Raw genomic sequence first — 19,522 nt, 5'->3', positions numbered from 1 at the left:
TTTGGCTTTGCAATGTCACGGCGGCAGCGCCACGGGTGCCAGCTGCCTCGGCTCCCTGTGCCTGCTGGAAGGAGCTGATCCCTGCAGCATCGTGCCTGGGGGTCCTGAGATGCTGGGGTGGGGATGCTGGAGCTTTGGTGCTTCAAATCCTCGTGGGGGAGATGTAGTGGGAGCTGAGCAGCTGGTGATCACCACCAGACCGTGCTGGTGGGTTGGCTGCAGGAGACAGTCCTGCCCCAAACAGGGGCTGTGTGGGCCAGAGATCCCCCCCAGGTTAGTACGTGTGTTTTTGGCATTAAACAACAGGAACCAAAAGGGGCCTGAGCACGTGCTGGGCTTTTTTTGTCCTAGTACCTAACAGTGTCCAACCCAATGCCGCTCGGCTCCAACCCGAGGCCGGAGGTCTCCTGGACAGCATGAGAAGCCTTGGATGAAAGTCTCATTTAGCAGGGATGAGGAAGAAGCTGATGGAGGCGTTGCAGGAGGAGAGTGGGGAAGCTGGAGCAGCGCTGGGGTGAGCGTGGTTGGTGTGGAGCTGCAGGAGGAGGGTGGGCAGGGCACCCAGCACGGCTGGTGGCCCTGCAGAGACGTTTGGGGTGCAGCCTGCCCCAGCTCCAGGACAGCCTCCTGGAGGACCAGAAGTCTCTTGAGATTTGGCATGATTTTCAGCATGCAGGGAGTAAGGAAGAGGACATCCACCTGGGCCGGTGCATCCCCTGGCATGGGCACAGCTCCAGAAAGCAGTAGGAAAGAGTTCCTGGGAGCGGGATGCCAGCACCTGAGCCACCTGCTGCCGGGGCCGGGCCGAGCCGAGCAGCACGGCTTCGACCTGCCGACAAGCAGGACAGCCCAGCAAAGGCAGGGGGACACTGCCAGCAGGCAGTAAGCATCACTTACACTAATTAATTTTTTTTTCCAGGGTTTTTTTTATGGCCTATTTCATTTGGACTGGGAAAGTAAGCTACAGGGAAGGAAGCTGCCCTTATTTCAAAGAGTCTACCCCTAGCCTGTAAATCTGGGCCAGATCCGCTGGTACATGCTGGCTGCTTTGTCCGACCATAATAATAACCATAAATGTCACTTTAGAGCTGATCTGCTTTGCCAGATGAATCTGGACCAGCCTCCCTCTCCTTCCTAATCAGGTTAGTTTTCCTTTGATCTGTCCCTGTTAAGAGAAACCCAAACTGATGCAGCTTTATTCCCATCCATTTTCCATTCATCCAGTGGCTCTTTACAAGAGGCCATCTCAGCTCTACCTTAATTATGGCTGAATTGTCTCACGCTGCAGCAGGTGTATCACTTTGTCAATCTTAGCTAATATTCACTGGGATTTTTATTTTTCCAGAAGTTTTGTTTAATTTTCAGACCGATTAGTTTTAAGTTGGCAAATGCACTAGCTTTAAGGAGAGGGCATTTGCTGCTGGCTGTCAGAAGGAACACACCTAATCGCTAATTATTGATCGTTGCTTTATTGGGCAGTGATTGAACTGCTTTGCCGTGCAGAGCATCGCTCCCTCATACTCTGACAGTCTTCAGGAAAATTTATCTCGGTGAGTTCTGCCCTCTGGATGATGGTGACTTACGTTTGGGCATAGAAGAGGAAATAACTAGCTCTGGATAAAAACCTCTGACAGCCCCAGATTTAAGTCACCTGTTTTTAAGAGCACACAAATGTGACCTGTGCTGGTGTGCCTGTTTTTAGGAGGACAAAAACCTGCTGGTGTGCTGTGGAGTCCTCACCAATGCGTGTTCCTCATCACCTCTGCACTTTAATCCTGCCCGCACCCGTGATGCGCTGTGTTTTCCCAGACGCAGCAGGGTGCAGTGAACGCCGTGCTTTGTTTGTTTGCTTTGCATGGGCCTGGTTTTGAGAACAAGCCTGGAGTTACTGCGAGACAAGATAAGAGCGGTTCGGGGAAGCGGAGATGTTCCGGTCTCGCTGCGGGGCTCGGCCGCCGAGCTGCGCTTCCCGTGACTCAGAGCGGCAGCGGGGCACCGGCTTCCTGTGAAGCCACTCGCTTGCAGAAAAGTTGCTGCGATGTTTGTTAAGGAAATCAGGTTTTTAACGAGTTATCCTCCAGCGCAGTCATGTGTGATGTCTAAAATACGTCTCACTGTGCTCCTGTCGTCTCTAGCACCAACGCGGACATCTTCCAGCGAGGCTCGTGTGGCTGTTCCCTGCCTCCCCTTTCATTTGTCTCACGGGATAAGCAGAGGGGTCAGCAGTTGGGATCAAACCCTTTTTGTCATGCAGGGGTCAGCTGGTGGGGGAGATGCATTGTCCTGCGTGGCGGTAATGGGAGCAGTGGAGCTGGTGTGCTCAGGGGACGTGCATCAGCAGCAAACTTCTCATTTCCAGCGAGAATATTGGAAGGGATGTGGTGAAGCAGCAGCGGCAGCATAGGAAGGGATTGCTAGCCAAGGAATTGGGGAATATCTTTCAAATTCAGTCCAGTCTCTGAAAAAAATCCTTGATTTCAGTACCACTGGGTGAAAGAGGGATGGATCGGGTGGTTGCAAAGCATCCCCCAACTGCTGGCAGCGTAGGGACCTCTTCACAGTGTAGGGACCTCGTTAAGGCGGCTTCAGTGCTCCCCGGAGTGCTGGGAGAGGCAGCGCTGCAGTCTGCTTTTCCTCCTTGCGTCCTTCAGTCACAAACACGCAGTGCTGGGAGGAGATGGTGGCCGGCACAAGGCACCCCGTCCCCTGCTAACAGGTTGCACAAATTTTGCTCATGCAGCCGGGCCCACCCTCACTTGCTTTTTGCTGGCAATCCCCTGCTTCACAGGTTTCCGTGCAGCAGAGGTGATGCTCCCGGGGGGCTGGGAGCCACGGGGGGCTCCCAGCTGAAATCGCTGACAGCAGCCGGGGCTGGAGAGGTGTGCGGGGTCAGCTGCAGCTGCTCTCTTTTCAAGGGGAAATAGCTGGAATTTGGTTTGAGGTTCGTAGATCAGGTTTCCATTACACAACCGTACTGCTTTCAGCTGCTCGCGTGACACGCGGGCCTCGCTGGCTGCTCCTGGTCTGGCTGGCTGCTGGCCCTGGGAATAACGCCTTGGGAGGAGAGGTACAGAGAGGAACGGGGCTTCTCTGCTGCAGCACTGCCTGGGCTGGGAGCGGGGCCTTGCAATGGGGTTTTCTTCACTCTTTGCAAGCTGCGGGAAGCACCTCAGAAGCCTTTGTCACAAACAGCTGCTTGGAAACTTCTTTATTTATTCTTTTAAAGGCTGCTTTTGCCAGGTGAAGGTAGGACCAAAGGCAGGAGGACCAAAGGAGGGAGGGATTCTGTGATTGACCGCAGACCTGGTGGTGAGGCTCAGGCCTCCACCCGGGTGCCTGGGTGGCTGCACGTGCTGGGAGGACAGCTCTGCTGGCAGGGGGGAGGCTGGAGCCCTGCTGCAGTGTGTGGGGGCGACAGCTCCCCCCTGCTGGGTCACTTTGCGAGTGATGAAATGGCCCCTGGTGTCCCCAGCAACCCGTGCCCCTTGGGTCCTGTCCTCAGGATGCTCTGACCGTGGTCTTCTGCCAAAGGTGCTCAGCTACGCTCCGTGCTGGAGGTGCTAAAAGCCAAATAAAATTCAGTAGGAAAAGGTGGTGGTGGGTGCTGGATGGGGCTGCAACCCCTCCCAGCACCACGTGTGAGCCCCCAGCGCTGGCATCCACCCCCGCAGCCGCTTGTCAGCTCTGTCAGCAGAGCGGGGTGAGCATTCAGGCAGCATTAATTGCTTTAATGAACTTACTGAGGTGGGTTTAGCTCCTAAAGCATTCTGTTATTACTATAACCTTAAAGTCAACATACGAGATTGTGGAATTGGTGGGAGGTGATGCCAAGCTTGAGCCTGTCTTTCCTTCTCTTTTAATTTTGAGCTTTTTTTTTATATTATTGTGTAGGGAACCGCCTGTTCTTTCCTCAGTGGTGGTGCAGAACCAGCCACGGCACGGAGGGGAGCACGGGGAAGCTCTCATCTCTGCCCTGTTTGCTGCTACCTGGGTGTGAGGGATGCAGGCAGTGAGGGCAACCTGCCATGCAGGCGCTGAGGATGGATGTCACCTCTCCTGTGCTGTGACAGCTGAGAGACACCCGGCTGTGGCCCACGATGGCGGGGTTCCTGTAGCATGAAATGCGTAATGAAAAACTCCCCGACGTGGGGAATCTGCTGGGGAAGGAACCCTTTGCTAAGCAAACAGGACAGAATAAAATGGTTCATTAAAAAAGCTGTTTTAATACAGAAGTTAGCGGAGTTCTGCCACCACCGAGGAGAGGAAAATGGTCCTGCCACTGCTAATGGTGTAGCCTAATGGGAGATTTTAATGACTCAATTATTTTGAAAATTGTTCTTCTCGGGAAATGCAATATACTTTGGCAAACTGAGGCTTTTCTCCACTGTTGCAGAAAGGCAAATGGTAATTCCTCTGAGCTCACTCTTTGCTGAAGAGAGAGTGGGAGGCATGGACTTGCAGAGCTAATGCCAAGTTGGACAATGTATTTCATCCCAGGTCAGGAGACCTGTCGGAGGGATGAAGGGAGGGAAGCAGGACACATCGTGCTCTCTCTGCTCCCTGCTGTTAGGTGCAGTTCCTTGCTCCCAGCATCGAGGAGTTACGTCCTCAGTGTTCATGACACTGCTCTGAGAAACGGGATGCTTTAAACACAGGTTAATCACCTGTCTAAGGACTATAGGAATTATGTCTATTTCTTTATTATTTGGTTGTTTAAACTGTAACTTTTGTTAGCAAGCTCATGAGGTGAAAAATGAAGTAAAAAAAAAAAACAACAAAACCATTGCTGAGACTGATGCACTCCCCTCGGCAGCTGGGAGAGATGTGTGCCCTGAATCTGAGCTACGAGTGACCTGGTGTGAAGCACCAAGCCAAAGCAAGTTGTGGAGGAGAATTTCAGCTGTCTCCTTTCCACTTTACATTAAACATTCACTAGAGAGCCCAGAGAACCCTAGACTGACCCTAAACCTGTTCAAGCTCTCCTGTAACTGTTGAGAGTCCTGGTCTGAGCCGTGCCCATGCACTCGGACCCCAGACTTCCCTTCCCTTCCCTTTCTGTGAAGGGGAGCTGGCTCGCTCCCCAGCTCTGCTCTGAATGCTTTTGCTGAATTCAACTCAATTTTTGCAGGTGAAAGCCTTCAGCTGGCTGAGGGCAAAGGCAACCAGCTGGGCTATTTTTTTTACCCCTAAAATAGTCCAAGTGTCAGGCTCTGAGCTTACTTCCTCGTGGGCTCTCCTCCTGCCTGTAGTGCACCATCCGGGCTGGGAGCGCTCAGCTTCTACTGGGTGCCCTTGTGGAGAGCAGAAATCGCGTAAAACTTGGGACAGGAGGAGAGAGGCTCAGCTCTGTGTGATGGGGCAGGTAGCACGAGTGTTGGAACGAGTTAGTCTGGATGCAGAGCACTTTCTGGTCACTTAGGGACCACTTAGAGTCACTTGCTTTGACCTAACCTAAAGGTCTTTTGTCTTTGTGACGTCTCTGAGGAGTCGTGGTGGGGGATTTCAGAGCTTCTGCTGTGAAATTAGGGAATGAAGTGTTTGTCGTGTTCTTCATAATGGGGCCTTTTTTATTTTCTTTAGCTTGGATGCTTGAGATAATGGGGCTTAAAGGTGGATCTGTGGGAGTAGCAACCTGAAGCAAGTTTATGTTGTGGTCTTTACCGAGCAGAGCATCCTCAGTGGGATCAGGTTCAGCTCCACGAGGCAAAAAATCAGTTTCCACGCAGCGCTCTGTGCCTTCATTGACGTTTTTCATCTCCGACTGCTCTGACAACGGTTTGGTGGTTGCCAAAAGCTGCGAGAGAGGTCCCGTGGCTCTCACCCCCTGGCTGCTTGTTCCCCAGCAGCGTGTTGGTGTTGCAGGCAATCAGTTTGTGATGGGTTTGCCGCAGGCACCGTGAGCAGCAGCTGCCTGGGGATGATGTTCGAGCCGGGGCAGTCCCTGAGATCGGAGGTGTTTGGCCTGGAGAGCAAATGAAACGTGCTTCTTCCTTGATACCAAAACCAAGGCTCTCAGCTGTGCGATTTGTCTTTGTGTGATAGGCAGCCAAATGCGGACTGAAAACCTGCAAGCTTCTCAGGCTTGTGGGAGGGGAGACTTAAAAAGAACACTGTAAAAATGAAAGAAGCTGGGCCGGCTGGGTTGCTGGTGGAGCTCAGGGACGTTTGTAGAAGGTAGGCCTGGTGGCCAGACATGCTTCGCTCTCTGCCTCAGCCGTGGCAGTGTTCCTGGCTCGGGACGAAGCTCAGCGTGCTGACCTGCTGTCCCCGCTCTGCGCCGTGTCCCCGTGCTCCTTTCCTGGCCTGGCTCCCCAGCGCAGTGTACAGACGGATGGACGGACAGACAGACGGACGGACAGCCCCGTGTCTGCCCAACATGGGGACCTTCTTGAGGGGGCACCAGGCAGAGCTGCTGCCGCTGAGCAACGGCTTCAGGTTTTCTTTTTACAATACCCATACACATAATTATCCAATTCTGTCAAAAATAAGGTTCGCCTTGCCAGATGGGAGCCTTTAGCGTTGAGAATTCAGCTCCTTGGCTCAGCTCCTCTGGGAGCTGAGGAGAGGAGAGGAGAAGAGAAATGTTCTCCTGTGTGTGGAGCTGGGACTCCCAGCACCGTCACAGCCGTGCCAGCGACTGTCGCTGTGACCTTGGTGAAGAAACCCGAGCCTCCAGAGCCTTTGGTCTAACTCAGGCTGAGATGTCACATCTGTGAAATGAGGCGAATGCCGGCTGTAAAATCCCAGGAGAGAGCCTGGAGCTGCTTTGCTAACGGCAGCAGGGCTTGCAGAGATCTCTGCCTGCGAGGCTGTGCTGAAATTCAGATCTCGGCATCGCTGACAACTTGCTGCCGAATAACTGCAGGCTGCTGAAGCGGGAGGGCTGCGGAGGACCAGCCGGTGTTTCCCTGCTACAGTGCAGGGTGCTGCTAAACTTGTGTGAAAGTTTTATTTCTGTAGCATTTGCTTTTTAAAAGGAAACCACAATCTTTTTTTATTAACAAAGAAAAAAGAGGCGTGTGTGGGGGGGGACTTTCTCCTTGATAGACATTTCCCTTCCGGCACCGCATCACAGTGCGGAGTTTCCAGTAAGAAGCCGTGCTGTCGAGCAGGGGGTGATGATTTAGCAGATTATGCTTTAACTCCTGCTGTGCCCCCAGGGTCTCCCGTGCGGGGCAGTGGTGTAGTGGGGGTGACCTGGGGGCTGCCACTGGCTCCTGCGGGTGCTCTTTCACACCAGGAGGGGTTTTATAGGGCTCTGTCACAGAGCGTGTCCTGGCACACCGTGCTCTCGAGTGTTTAGGTGGGTAGGAGCCTGCTTCAAGCCTGCTTCATGAGTGCAGCGTTCAGACCTCCCTACGAGATTTGGTCTTTCGTCTCTTGAAGATCTTCATCCCGTATGTACTCATCCTGTACTACATGGAGACAAATTCACAGGAAGAAAAAAAAAAACTCAACGTGCTGATCAAGGTCACAGGGGGTGCTGCAGAGGGTGGAGAAGGGACCAAAAGATCCAAAGCAGCGGGAGCTCCTCCAAGGAGAGCAGCAAGGTGGGAGCTGCCCATCAGAGCTGGGGCTGGGCAGCAGGAGTGAGGCTGCAGCCCGCAGGCTCTGCCTGAAGGGGATCATTTGGTGTTAATGCAGGGCAGCTTGAAAAGCAAGTAGACATTTGCCCACCCCTCTAGCAAAACCTCTTTTCCGTTACTCTAAATAGAAAGTTTCCTGTTTTATAATTGAGGCTCTTAAAAGCCTTCGTGGTGTTCAGGTCAACGTACAGCTGCCGAGCTGAGCCCATAAATGCCTGAAATACGAGCTGGGGCAGAGGCTGTTGACTCTGGAACCAAGTAACACTTTAAAATGGCAATACGAACTATTTCCTGCTATACAGAGCGTATTCGAGTATCCTGTTGCAAATACTGCCAGGCTGTACGGAGCAATGCTGCTCCCCAGGCACCGCTCACCTGCTGCATGACTGCGGCGGGGTAACGGGGGGAGCTCTCCCATACTCGGGTAGCTGGAGAAATTTACCTCCTGACACCGCTGCTCCCTTTTATTACAGCTGAAGAAGTGTTTAGATTTCTATTAAAGCCAATTATTTTTTTTCCCCTGCCTTTTCTTTCCGGTGCCCTGAAAGGTTTATTTTCTAATAGGCTTAGGATCGACTTCACAGACGGTGACTGCTGCGGCGGCATGTGTCAGTAGGTAGGTTTTGGTCCTGCAGATCAAAAGCAGTCTTTGAACAGGTATTTAAGTGGGATCTTCTGTGCTACTCGGATAAAAGGCTTTGATGTTGTGATGTCTGAATGGGTTTGAAGGTGTTCTCATGACTTCCAGGAAGAACTTTTTGTGGGAAGAAAGCTGGAAGAGGCCAGAGCAGTAGGAGAAGAGGAGGTCCTGGTCAGCAGTTATTGATCCTGCAGTTATTCATCTGGCTCTGCCTGAGACACCAAGGAGCGAGGTGTGCTGCTTACCTGCTTGCACGCACCCGACCCCACGTGTGAGGAGCTGGCTGAGGGGCTGGGGGGTGCAGGTTCCTATTGAGCCGCTCTGGAGGACGTGGCTGTCCTCCAGCCCTCATTTCTCTTGGACCTCCCTGCTGAGGCTGCTGCTTCACATGGCTCTGAAGACAGCGGGCAAGTCCCTCTGCACGTTGTGCAGGGACTTCTGCCCAGCACCACGGCACCCCAAAAGCTGGCGTTGCTCTGCTCGTGGCTACAGCTCCTGGGTCACCCTGGGGACCTTGGCCCCGGTCTCCTTGATCACAGATCCATGAATCTGACAGAAATATTTTTTGGCCCTCTCCAAATAGGCACAATTCACAAATACCTACTCCAAAGTGCCTCTTACAGAGAGAAGAGGCTCTTTGGCAGCCCAGGTGTCACTGTCACGATGATATTGGGGAATCTGCTTCCCTGGCTCCCTGCCCACAGCGATCCTGCTGAAGGCAGCTGAGCCCGCAGGTTACATAAAACACTCAGCCCTTCGAGCCCATCATCTGTTTAAAGACCATACCAAAATGATTTATTTATTCTTCCAATAGCAGGTGAGGAATAGGAAACTGAAAAACTAGTCTCTGACCTGAGCTTTCTTTTATGTATTTAGTATCTCCTGAGTGGGCCAATTTCACTGTTAGCCTGAGCAGGAGGAGAGGGTGAGGGTGCTTTTTAATGGGACGCTGCATCCTTAGGAGGGCTCGTCAGATGGCAGCTTCCTATAATTTTTATTTTGTCTATTGAAACAAATCTGGCTTTGCTTCTCCCGTGTCCTTTGAGCACTGCTGGTTGCAGATGGGCAGCTTGCACAGTGTTACTTGTCAGAGCAATCCCAGGTGGATGGCAGCCATAAAAGAAAGACGCTTTGGCATCACTAGTGCTAAGTGGATTATATGTGAACCTAGACACAAAACATGGGAAACATGGGATGCAGCAGGGCTCGAGCACCTGGCTGTGCCCACTGACCAAAGAGCATTTTCTCTGTAGGCAGCAGTCACCAGACAGTGCTACGGCCGGCTCCGCGGGTGGCCGTGGGTGCGGTGCGATGGGCAAGAAGTGTCACAGTTCGAAATAGGCTTTCCTTGCGAGCGCCTGGGCTGAGTATGAAATGAAATGTTCCCTGCCCTCGTGCACATGGCACAAAGCAGATGGGACTCTGCTGGCCTCTTTCCAAACCTCCCAGATTTGGTGGGTATGGTAGGAGGGATGTGTGTGCCCAGCCGTAAACGAGGTGGGAGGTGTCTTCGCAGGCTTTGATCCTGCCTGAGAAAGCTCAGCCATCAAGCACGGTGGGATGTCTCGCTTGCTAGCTCAGCAGGCAAAATGGGCCATATTTATTTTTAGGCGTGCTCAATGTTTGAGCTGAGCATGGGTTTTGTTTTCCGCGGCTTGTTTTGTCTTTCAGAAAGCTCCAGGGAGCTGCAGAGTTTGTCAGTGGGCCAGTGTGGGCTCTCAGTGGTGCGGTGCAGGAGCAGAGGACAGGGCCAAGTACGTTCCTCCTGGGATTGCTCAGGGTTTAGTTGGGCTCTTAAATATGAATATCACGGCATGCGGCGTTAGGCAGCTAGATGCAATGCTGGCAAAGCACTCGTAGCCTCAATGCCATTTTTCTGGCAAAGTTTCTCCTATGTGATAAACATCCCTGCAAAACCGTAGCAGGAGAAGCTCATCATGAAGTAGCTGAGCCCATCCAGAGCACCATGCCCGGCCGGGGGTCAGGCTGCTGAGACCTTTGCTGGGACACGTGTTGGTGCTGGCACCACCCGTACAGCACTGCGAGTGATGCTGGAGGAGTTTCTGCTGCTAACCTGGGGCTTTGCTTAAAGCTGTGTTTGGGTGGAAATGACTTCTACTGGTGCGCAGACATGTGCATCGTAACCCAGGTGAAACTTGTGTGAAATCGTGTATAAATGTCAGAGAATCCTTCCACTGCCTTAGGAACCTCACTGCAAGAGCAGCTTTTAGGTGTCCTTCAGGAGAGGAGAACCAGACAGTGAAACAGAAGAGTTTAAACATCACTTTCAAAAAGAAGTCGCTGAGTGCAAAGGTTGTATGTAAACCTGGACCTGCAAAAACTCCGTGCATGTGTGTAAACTTGGAGCACACAGGGAAGCCTGTTTGCCAGTCTGGACAATTTGCTACTGTATATTTTTGGGAGCTGCTATCAGAAAGGTGTTTTGGGGACCTCCTATTGGGAAGGTGTTTTGTTTGTTTGTTGTCTTGTTCCTTTTTCTTCCCAGTATCAGCTGGCTTTGTCTGTGATGGATTAGTAATACTTAAAGTATGCAGAAGCCAGGTATAGATGGGAGTGTGATATTATCCAGAATTTTATGGTGTAGTTTATTGACTTTGGGGGAACTGCACTGATGAAGGCATTTTTCTCCACGGAGAAGTCTCCATCTGGTTCAGGAACCTTCCTGGAACATTTGTTTCTCGTATAACCTCTGTGGGAAGTAAAATAAATGTAAAATGATAGCACTGTCCTGTCTCTTCAGGTGAGAGAGCTGATTACCCCACGCTGAATTTTCCTTAGGGCCTCTGCAGTGGCTTCTTTGTCTTCCCCCTGATTTGTAGGTTTGGGGGAGGAGAAGCGAGGCTTGGGAGCTGCTGGCAGTGGGTTTGAGGTGTGCGGGGAGGAGGATCTGCATGGGGCTGCCCCAGGACCTGAGGCAGAGGGTGACTTAAAACCTGCTGCTTTGGGGATCCATTTTTACAGCTTTTGTGAGAGCATTTTCCATTTAACTCAGCGCAGATGTGAATGATAAAATCTAAATCGAAGATTAATGTACAGCATCGTGGCGTGTGAAAGGTTCAATTATAGGCAGAGCAAGCAGAATAATGGAAAATATGTTTGAGTGATTGTTCAGTTAATATCATTTGCAATGAATTATTCACAACAATTTGTTCACCCCCACTCTTATTGTAATAATTTTCGTTCCTTCATTTGCTCTGCGTTTGGAACTGCTTCCCACAACTTGTAATGAAGTATATCCACGCACCCAGCCCCTTCTCCCCACCTCCCCCCGCCTACACGCCACGAAGGGCAGATTTGAAAGAGCTCAGCATCGCAGGCACTGAGCTCTCTTTAAGAAGTTAATCAGAAGCGTCAGAGTGGAGTTAATCAGAAGTGCTGAAGTGGAGGCTGCTGCCTGCTGATCGCTCAGATGTGACCCATAAAAGCCCATTTTGCAGGCTGCAGTCACCTCGACCCTTTAAGCTGGCAGCGATTTGGCTGCTAACCCCTGAAGCCCTCCCTGCTGCGCTGCCTGAGTTCAGCAGTGTCCCTGCGAGTGGTGTGCTGAGGCTTTACCAGCAGAAGACAATCTGCTGCTGTTGGTGATCGCTCTGCATCCCTGGAGCGTATCCTTCCTCCCTGTATGGCCTCGCTGGTGCTGTGGTGGGAGTTGAGCTTCACAGCCAGGCGTGTGGCACCGGCAGCCTCGAAGAGAAGCGCTTTGCTCGCTCAGGTCCCTGCCTCTCGCACCGTGCTGCAGACAATGGAGGGGAGCGGGGGCAGCGCTGGAAGTGCTGGGTTGTCTTCCAGCACTGCAAAGCTCCACAGCTGTGCTCCCTTTTCTTCAGGTGCTGGAAAACCCGCAAATGCACATTGCTCCTACAGCCGGGTTTGGTGTCACCAGTCACACGGGAGGGATGTTTTTAAGCCAGGTCGCTGTAGGGTGGTTGGCAGGGGGCTGAAGATGTCCATGTCCTCCCTCCGTGTCCCTCTGCAGCCTGTCTGGAGCACAGGCAGTGGGCGAGCACTCAATGTGACGTCCCTCTGGCTTTGCAGGAAGGAGCCAGGACTCGCTGCTGCCCAGCTTTGTGTTCCCACTGCTGTGCCTCTCGATGCCAACTTTACTTTAGGGCGAGTTGGCAAGGAGTCTGGCCTCTTACCCGAGCAGTGTCCTCATGAATTCATTGGCACCCCATCCATGACTGGCTTTATTACCTTGTGGGGCTTTTTTTGGTGTCTCGTGGCCATCAGTCTCTGGTGTGTCAGGGTGTAGAGGGAAATGTTTTGCAGGCAGTGGTGAGCAGGTCCCGCGGGCAGGTGGGAGCCATGGTGTACAGCCAAGACGAGGGCTGCTGCAGGGGTCAGTGGAGAATTCAAAGCTGCTTTAGGGTAAGACAAATCCTTGGCTGATTCTTAACCCTTTAAGGACTCCCACGAGCTCTGTCAAGCCGTGACCACAAAGCCTTCAGCACAAAAACCCGAACACCCTAATGAGCCGGGATTTATGCTTTTGCATCTTCCCCATGGAGGGACAGCACTCGCAAGGTCGATCCGCCAGCATCTACTTGTCCAAATCTCCATAATCAGGCGAAACGTGATTATGGAGCTGCTTGTCGTTAGGACACAATGGCTCTTAAATGGCCCAGATTGAATTAAAGCCTTAATGGCAGAGCATCCAGAGTAAATAACAGGCGAGCAGATCCGCTGGGGCTGACGTGCCTCTCAGCCAGCCCCGATGAGCAGAGCAGAGCTCCGGCCGGGCAGCAGGAGTGTGGTGATTGTGGTGGGCGTGCTGCCCGGAGGGAGCTCAGCGCCTCGATGCAGGCACGCAGGCGAGTGCCGGGGGAGCTGGAGGAGCTGCAGGCTTCCTGCGCTGGCCTCCGAGCTGGAAACAAACCGGCATGCCTTGGACTCGCCGTGGTGTGGGGCGAGTTTTGTTCTTCACTGTCTTTCCCTTTTTTGTACCGGTTTTACCCAGCAGGTGTCAATCCCTGCAGGTTTTTTCCAGCTGAGGGAAACGCCAGCGTTTGGTGAAACGGTGCCGTGATGGGAAGTGCCTTACTCCACTTCTGCCCGCGTTTGCCTCCCTTTTTGCTGACATGAGGCCGGTGGTGTCCAAACAAAATCCCACTTCGCTTCCAGTTTGACTTTCTTACAAGTGTGCTTTCCACCTCTCTTGAACAAAGCTTTGTAAATCAGCATCAGTGTGCTCCTGGCCCTGTTTTCCAGCGAGGAAGTCCCCCAGGTCCCACGCTGGCTGCCAGGAGCTGCCCTGCTCCCAGTTTCCCCCAGTTGTACTGGGAGGGAGCTCCCTCTGCCCACGGTGGGCATCAGCACCACGGGTGCTCTGGGAGCAGCCGGCCCTGCAGCCGTTCCTGACTGCCAGCTCTGACGTTTATTGCCTGTTTAGCTTCGTTACTGCTCCTTGTTTTGCAGCTCTGGTTTCGCTCAGTGGTTGTATCCTTGCCAACAGATCAGGTGGGGCTGGAACATGTTGCTGCACTGGCCCCAAGGAAATGACTGAAAACCTCTGGCTTATGCCTGCGCTGGCAGCGACAGCTGGGGTGGGAAAAGCATTAGGTAGGAAAACATCTGCAGAAAAAGCAGGGAAGGAGAAAGCAAGCACCAGCAGACAGGTATGGATCACCGAGACCTGTCAGTGAATTTGATTTCATTGGATTGCAAGTTCCTGCTATTGCTATTCGGTTGCTCCCTCTGCCAGCCTTATTGCTATTACCCATGGAAGAGCTGCACCCCAGAGCAAACTTCATCTTTTACCTGGAGGCTTTTCATGTGTTCCCCAAATTTACATTTTAATGGAATAAAACCTATCCTTTCCCCCCAAAGCAGCAATTTAAAAGTTAAGCCTCTGGAAAGCTTTCCTCAAACACCCACCCATCCATATGGAGTGTCCAAGGCAACCCTGGTGGATTTTAGATGTGCCACGAATGTATTGGGCTTCCAGTACCATGCTGATAACTTCTTGAGGCAAGACCGTATCTTCCCAGAGTGAGATCTCAGAGGTTGGACTGGGTGATCTTAGAGGTCTCTTCCAACCTAGATGATTCTGTGACTCTGATGTCTCCTATGGCTGTAGCTCAGGACCCAAAAGTCACCGATCGCCTCGGAGCTCTCCTGGGCTGCAGCGTGCAGAGGTCGCTCCCGGTTGTCTCTTAAGCAAAAGAAGAAAACGTGAATTGCTCCAGCACGGCCGTGTGGAAATGATGGCTGTCATAAAGCCTCCTTTGGAAGGAGGCAGGGGGGAGAGCTGTGTGCTGCTGCTCCCTGCTGGATAAAGCCAGCAGGGCTGCTCCGCTGACACCGCTGCCTGGGGTTGTGCACAGGAGGTGCCCGCTCTGACTGTCCTCTCCTCTCTTCCTCCCTTGCAGTGTGCTACCTGCTGAAGAGCAACATCAGCCCCGACCTGTGCAATGAAGACGGACTGACCGCACTGCATCAGGTGAGGCACAGCACGGAGAGCGCTCCGTGCCTCATTTCCTCGCTCAGATAAAACAGGGAAGCTTTGCCACGTTGTGCTGGGAGCGAGCCGAGATAAAACCCGTCTCGTGCTGTACATGAGGCTTTGTTCCACGCTGGTAAGGGCTCAGGAATTGGGGCTGGGTTTCAGGCACCAGCACCGACATTGCTCACACTCTATAATCTTTATGGGGCTGGGCGGTAAACTCTTACAGCTGGTTAACTCACCCTGAGACTATGGCAACCTTACGAGGTTTGGAAGGGGCTTAGATAAATGATGCCCAAGGTGTCTGAAGAGCTCTCCACAGGCTGTGTGACTTCATGGTCGGTGTGAGGGGCAGCAGCAGATCTGCAGGAAAACACAGGGCTGCTGTCCTGGGGTGCCAGCCTGTGTCCTTCCTCAGAGCCTCCGTGCTGCCAGGGTTTTTTGTTCTTCCCACGGCCCCGTCCCCACCCCACCTCGTGAGCCCAGATGCTCAGTGCCAAAGCCTCAGGACAGTCCCCGTGGCAGTCCCGTGGGGCTCCCTGTGCCTGGCAGCCACCGCCTCCACCAAAAACAACAGCGTAGTTGTGGAGCTCGCTCCGAGGGTGGAACGGGGACACGCGGCTTTCTCTCCGTTTGTCCCCGCTGTAAATGCTCCCATTGACTTGGCATTTTGGATTCCTCTGTGAGTCGCTTTCTGTCTTTAAAGCTGGGTGGATGCTTGCTTGAAAAGGCAAAGCGGCTCCTCGAAGAGCAAAAGCTCCTGCCACCTCCTCTCCAAAGCGATGCTGTTCTGCACACAGAAACACAGGCAGCTGGTGCTGCTGGCAGCCTCTGTGCTTCCACCGCCAGCTGCTGGAGCTGTGAAAGGCTTTGCCCACTAAAGGATCAGTTTTTGTAAAGGTGCATTTGGGGGCTGAGGTGGAAGCTTTGACTTCACGAGAATTAATTGTATCCCTGAACAGAGAGGAGCTGCTAGACGGACACAAATGCCCATTGGCAGTGGCTTCCCGTGAAGGATGCGGCTTATGCTTCTGGGATAACTTGGCGGTCTGACAGGCATGATTTTAGCCTCACTTCCACATATAAATAGTAAACAGAAATAGAAATACACAAAGGGTCCTTGTCGCTCGGCTGCTGAGATGCTTGCTGTGGGTGTGCTCCGGCCCCTGTACAAGCCTCCACTGCAGCACTGGGCCACGAGACTCCAGCGTGGGCAGACCACAAACGGGCTTTCTGCACAAGGACCGATCTTATTTTAGTGTCCCACACGCACGTTCATATTAAAAATTGAGCACAAGGTGGGTCAAAGAGCAAATTCCACCTTCCCCAAAGGAAGCAGTCGAGGCCCCTCTTGGTGTGAGCGCATGGGGGATGCCAATTTTTCCAGGAAACGAAAGATGCCCCATGAAGCACTTCATATTGTTGGGAATCCAGCTTGCATCTCTTCAGATAACTGTGGTAGGTAGCATGAGCTGCTTAGAAGTTTTTTATTCATCGCATGCCAGCGCGTGGGATTTTCCCTAAGAAAAGGGAATGTCAGCTTGTCAGCTCCTCCCTTGGTATGCAGCTGTGCTGCTTACCTTGAATTTCTGCTCTGTTTGCTCTTGAATATGGAAGAGCCAGTGAGGCAGCAGCTGTGTGCATATTTGCTGATGTTCCCCTCCTGCTCAAGCCCCAAACCAGAAGGCCCTGCAGAACACCAGTGACCTTCAGTCCACCATGTGGGTGTTCTGCACGGTGTCTTTCTGGCCTGGTTGTATTGAACTTGGTGTTTGACACTGTTGGCGAGGCTCGTTGCCAAATACCGCAGCATAAAGTAGGTCCCCGTGTCCAGGTACCATGGTACAACTGAGCAGGGGTGAGCCCTCACCTTCCCAAAGCAACAAGCAAACCGAAACAATTTGTCTACATCTCTTCCTCACCAGTGCTGCATAGACAACTACGAAGAGATAGTCAAGCTTCTCCTCAACCACGGGGCCAACGTCAACGCCAAGGACAACGAGCTGTGGACTCCCTTGCATGCAGCAGCTACGTGTGGTCATATCAACCTGGTGAAGATCCTCATCCAGCAGTAGGTGGCTTCTTGTGTCTGCCCCTTTCTGCAAGTCTGAGTTAACCCGCAGCTTCTGCGGGTGGGCACTGGGGCTGCTTGGTACCTCTCGGTGGTGGTTGCTGCCTGCTCACAGGCTGTTCGTGGGACTCCTTCCTGCATGGGGGATGAGGAGGTGGAGGAGGAAGAGCAGAAAGGTTGAGGAGATGCAATAAAATCCCAGGTGGCCTGACTCAGTTTCAGGAAGCTGCTCAGGACTGGGCTGAAATTTGCCCATTTTGCCTTGTGTTCTGGTGTGTAGGTGCCTGTGTTTGTGCTCGTTGAACTGCGCTTGCTGGATGGGTAGGAATAGGAGCAGCCAGCACGACCTACTCTCAGGCTTTTAAACACAGCTTCAGATCTTCCAGCCACAGTCAGACACTGATGCAGGAGGACAGCAGATTCCTATGGCTTGAATAGTTGGCTGAACTTTTTGACCTGCCTTACTGGCTCTTAATTAGTGACCAGATAGCTGCTCGTAATGCGTTTGTTCCCCAGCTGTATGACACAGGGCGCTCGCCCTGGACCTTCCCCTTGCGTTTTCAAGGGCCACAAAGCTCGTGTCTTCCCTGGGCTTGTTGGCAAGGAGGAAGAGGAAGGATGCGTTTTGAGCCATACCACGTGCAGCTGTTAATGAACACCTGCTGGAGCAGACAGTCCTGACTGCAAACGGAGGCCTCTCCTCCATTTGCCGGGGTGACGGTGGAGAGGGCAAAATGTGTTTTGGGGTTTTACCGTGCTGCTTTGCACAGCAGAGCCTGTCACCGCTCCCTGAGGGCCTCTTCTCCCCGCAGTGCTTCCATCTGGGACACTAGCATGGGAATTTTTGCCCTTCTTTCTTGACTTAAAATGAAGGAGGTGAGGCAGAGGATGCAGGCATGGTGTCATGCTCAGAAAGAGTCTTCCACTGGACTTTTGAGGAATGGGTGATCTGTTTGCTATGATGAAAGTTGTCCTTTGGAGCAGGTCTCACACACCAAATGGCTGGTTAAACACTGCCATGGAAGGCAGTGGTACTGGTGGTGGCACCTGGAGCCCTGGGAGACCATCAGAGGTGGCAGCCCACACGAGATGTTCAGTTCCTTGCTTTTTTGTTTGCTGATTAAACTAACACAGGAACACTGCAAGTGTGAATTTCAGTGCAGTTTGCTCTGCTCGGGCAGAGAGAGGGGGAAAAAAGTAAAGGAACAGGAATGTAAATGCAAATGGGTGTTGTCTGCCATCTTGCCAAGGTAGAGCAGAGGTCAGCTGAGGACTTCTTAACAGCTAGCTCAAATGGCAAAGCTCAGAAGGTGCAGGAAATTCTTTTACCATGTGAGAATATGAGGCTAGTGAACAATAAAACTGACTATTTTCATTCTAAATAGTACCTCCTGGAGGTGATACAGTGGCTTAGAGGAGTGCTTTTGGAAAATCAGATGGAAAAATTCAGCAGTTGCCAGAAATTTGTATGGTTACTATTTTATTTTTTATTTTTGCCAGTGTGCCCTTGGTTAGGTGGAAGGCTCCCTCCACCACTCAGCCTCTATCTCCCACAACTTCTCCGGTCCTCGTGAACTTTTTGTTCAAGGGCTGCCAAGTGCCCAAATAACAAGCACCTGGTAGTTGCTTGGCTTTGATATCCAGAAATTCAGCAAATAAATCACTTCTATCCCTGAGAAGCTGCTGGTCTGTACAGTGCCAGGACAAGTGGTAGGTCCAGGAGAGGACAGGAACGGCTCAGTGGCTTGTGTCCCCCACAGCCCACAAAGGAGGGGCTGCCTTTCATCTGCTTTTGGAATTTGTCTTCTTCCCCACTCGTAGCTCCATGTCTTTGTTTTAAATCTAAATTCTCAAACAAATCTTGGTGACATTTGGGCAACTGTGAAACCCCCGCTGCTTTTTGCCAAACGTTATCCCAGTGTTTGGCACTGTCTGCACTAGGATAATATGGGAATCCTTTCTCGTGTGACACCTTTTTCCCCTTGCAGTGGAGCAGACCTGCTGGCAGTAAACGCGGATGGCAACATGCCGTACGACCTCTGTGAAGACGAGCCAACCCTGGATGTCATCGAGACTTGCATGGCCTACCAGGGTAAGGAGGCCGAGAACATGTAGAATTCAAAAGGGGGCCAGTGTAGTACTTTAAATGACCTCCTCAGCTCTTGATTTGCCTCCTGAGAGAAGCAGAGAGCTGCTGCCTGGTGTAATGTTTTGGAACTGTTTAGTTTCTCTGATTCCTAAATTATGAAGTCCCCTCAGCCTCTGGAAAGAATGTGAGGCCATATCATGAGTATAATTGTCCTCAACCAGTGGAGACAAAGATCCTTTCTGACTCTTCTCCTCAATTGGAATTTTAACAGGAATTACACAGGAAAAAATCAATGAGATGCGGGCTGCCCCGGAGCAGGTCATGATCTGTGACATTCATGACATACTTGCGACTGGACAAGACCTGAACAGGACTGATGCCCAGGGTGCTACGCTGGTGAGTGAAACTGTCACGGCTTCGCTTCTGCCTTCCTTTAGCCTGTGGGTTACGAAACCTGCCCCGTGGCAGGAGGTTATACAAAATCAACACGTACAAGGAGGGAGGAAGCTGTCTGGATCTTTTCCTCTGTTTTAGTATCGTCACGTAGGAACAGACTCTGTCCATGAGTACAGCTGACATAACTTAGTGCCTAACCCTGAGCTTTCTGAAGCAAATCCCTTGTTGCTGTGACCTCCGCCACTTGCCCCACGGGTCAGGTCCTACAGTAAGGCTG

At 52.2% G+C, this 19,522-nt stretch overlaps 1 protein-coding gene across 7 annotated transcripts in view; it reads left to right on the top strand.

Moving 5' to 3' along the window:
• PPP1R16B (protein phosphatase 1 regulatory subunit 16B) overlaps positions 1-19,522 on the top strand; it is a 66,965-nt gene that overhangs the window by 36,632 nt on the left and 10,811 nt on the right. For all 7 annotated transcript variants that reach the window (XM_084537605.1, XM_084537604.1, XM_084537600.1 and 4 more), the window contains exons 3-6: positions 14,616-14,686; positions 16,615-16,760; positions 18,749-18,852; positions 19,121-19,245. In XM_084537605.1, the coding sequence (XP_084393731.1) occupies positions 14,616-14,686; positions 16,615-16,760; positions 18,749-18,852; positions 19,121-19,245 (446 nt within the window). The remainder of the gene's footprint in view (positions 1-14,615; positions 14,687-16,614; positions 16,761-18,748; positions 18,853-19,120; positions 19,246-19,522) is intronic.

The sequence above is a fragment of the Aythya ferina genome (assembly GCF_964211825.1).
Source record: "Aythya ferina genome assembly, chromosome: 16".
Lineage (NCBI taxonomy): Eukaryota > Metazoa > Chordata > Aves > Anseriformes > Anatidae > Aythya > Aythya ferina.
This window is presented reverse-complemented; position numbering and strand designations above follow the sequence as displayed.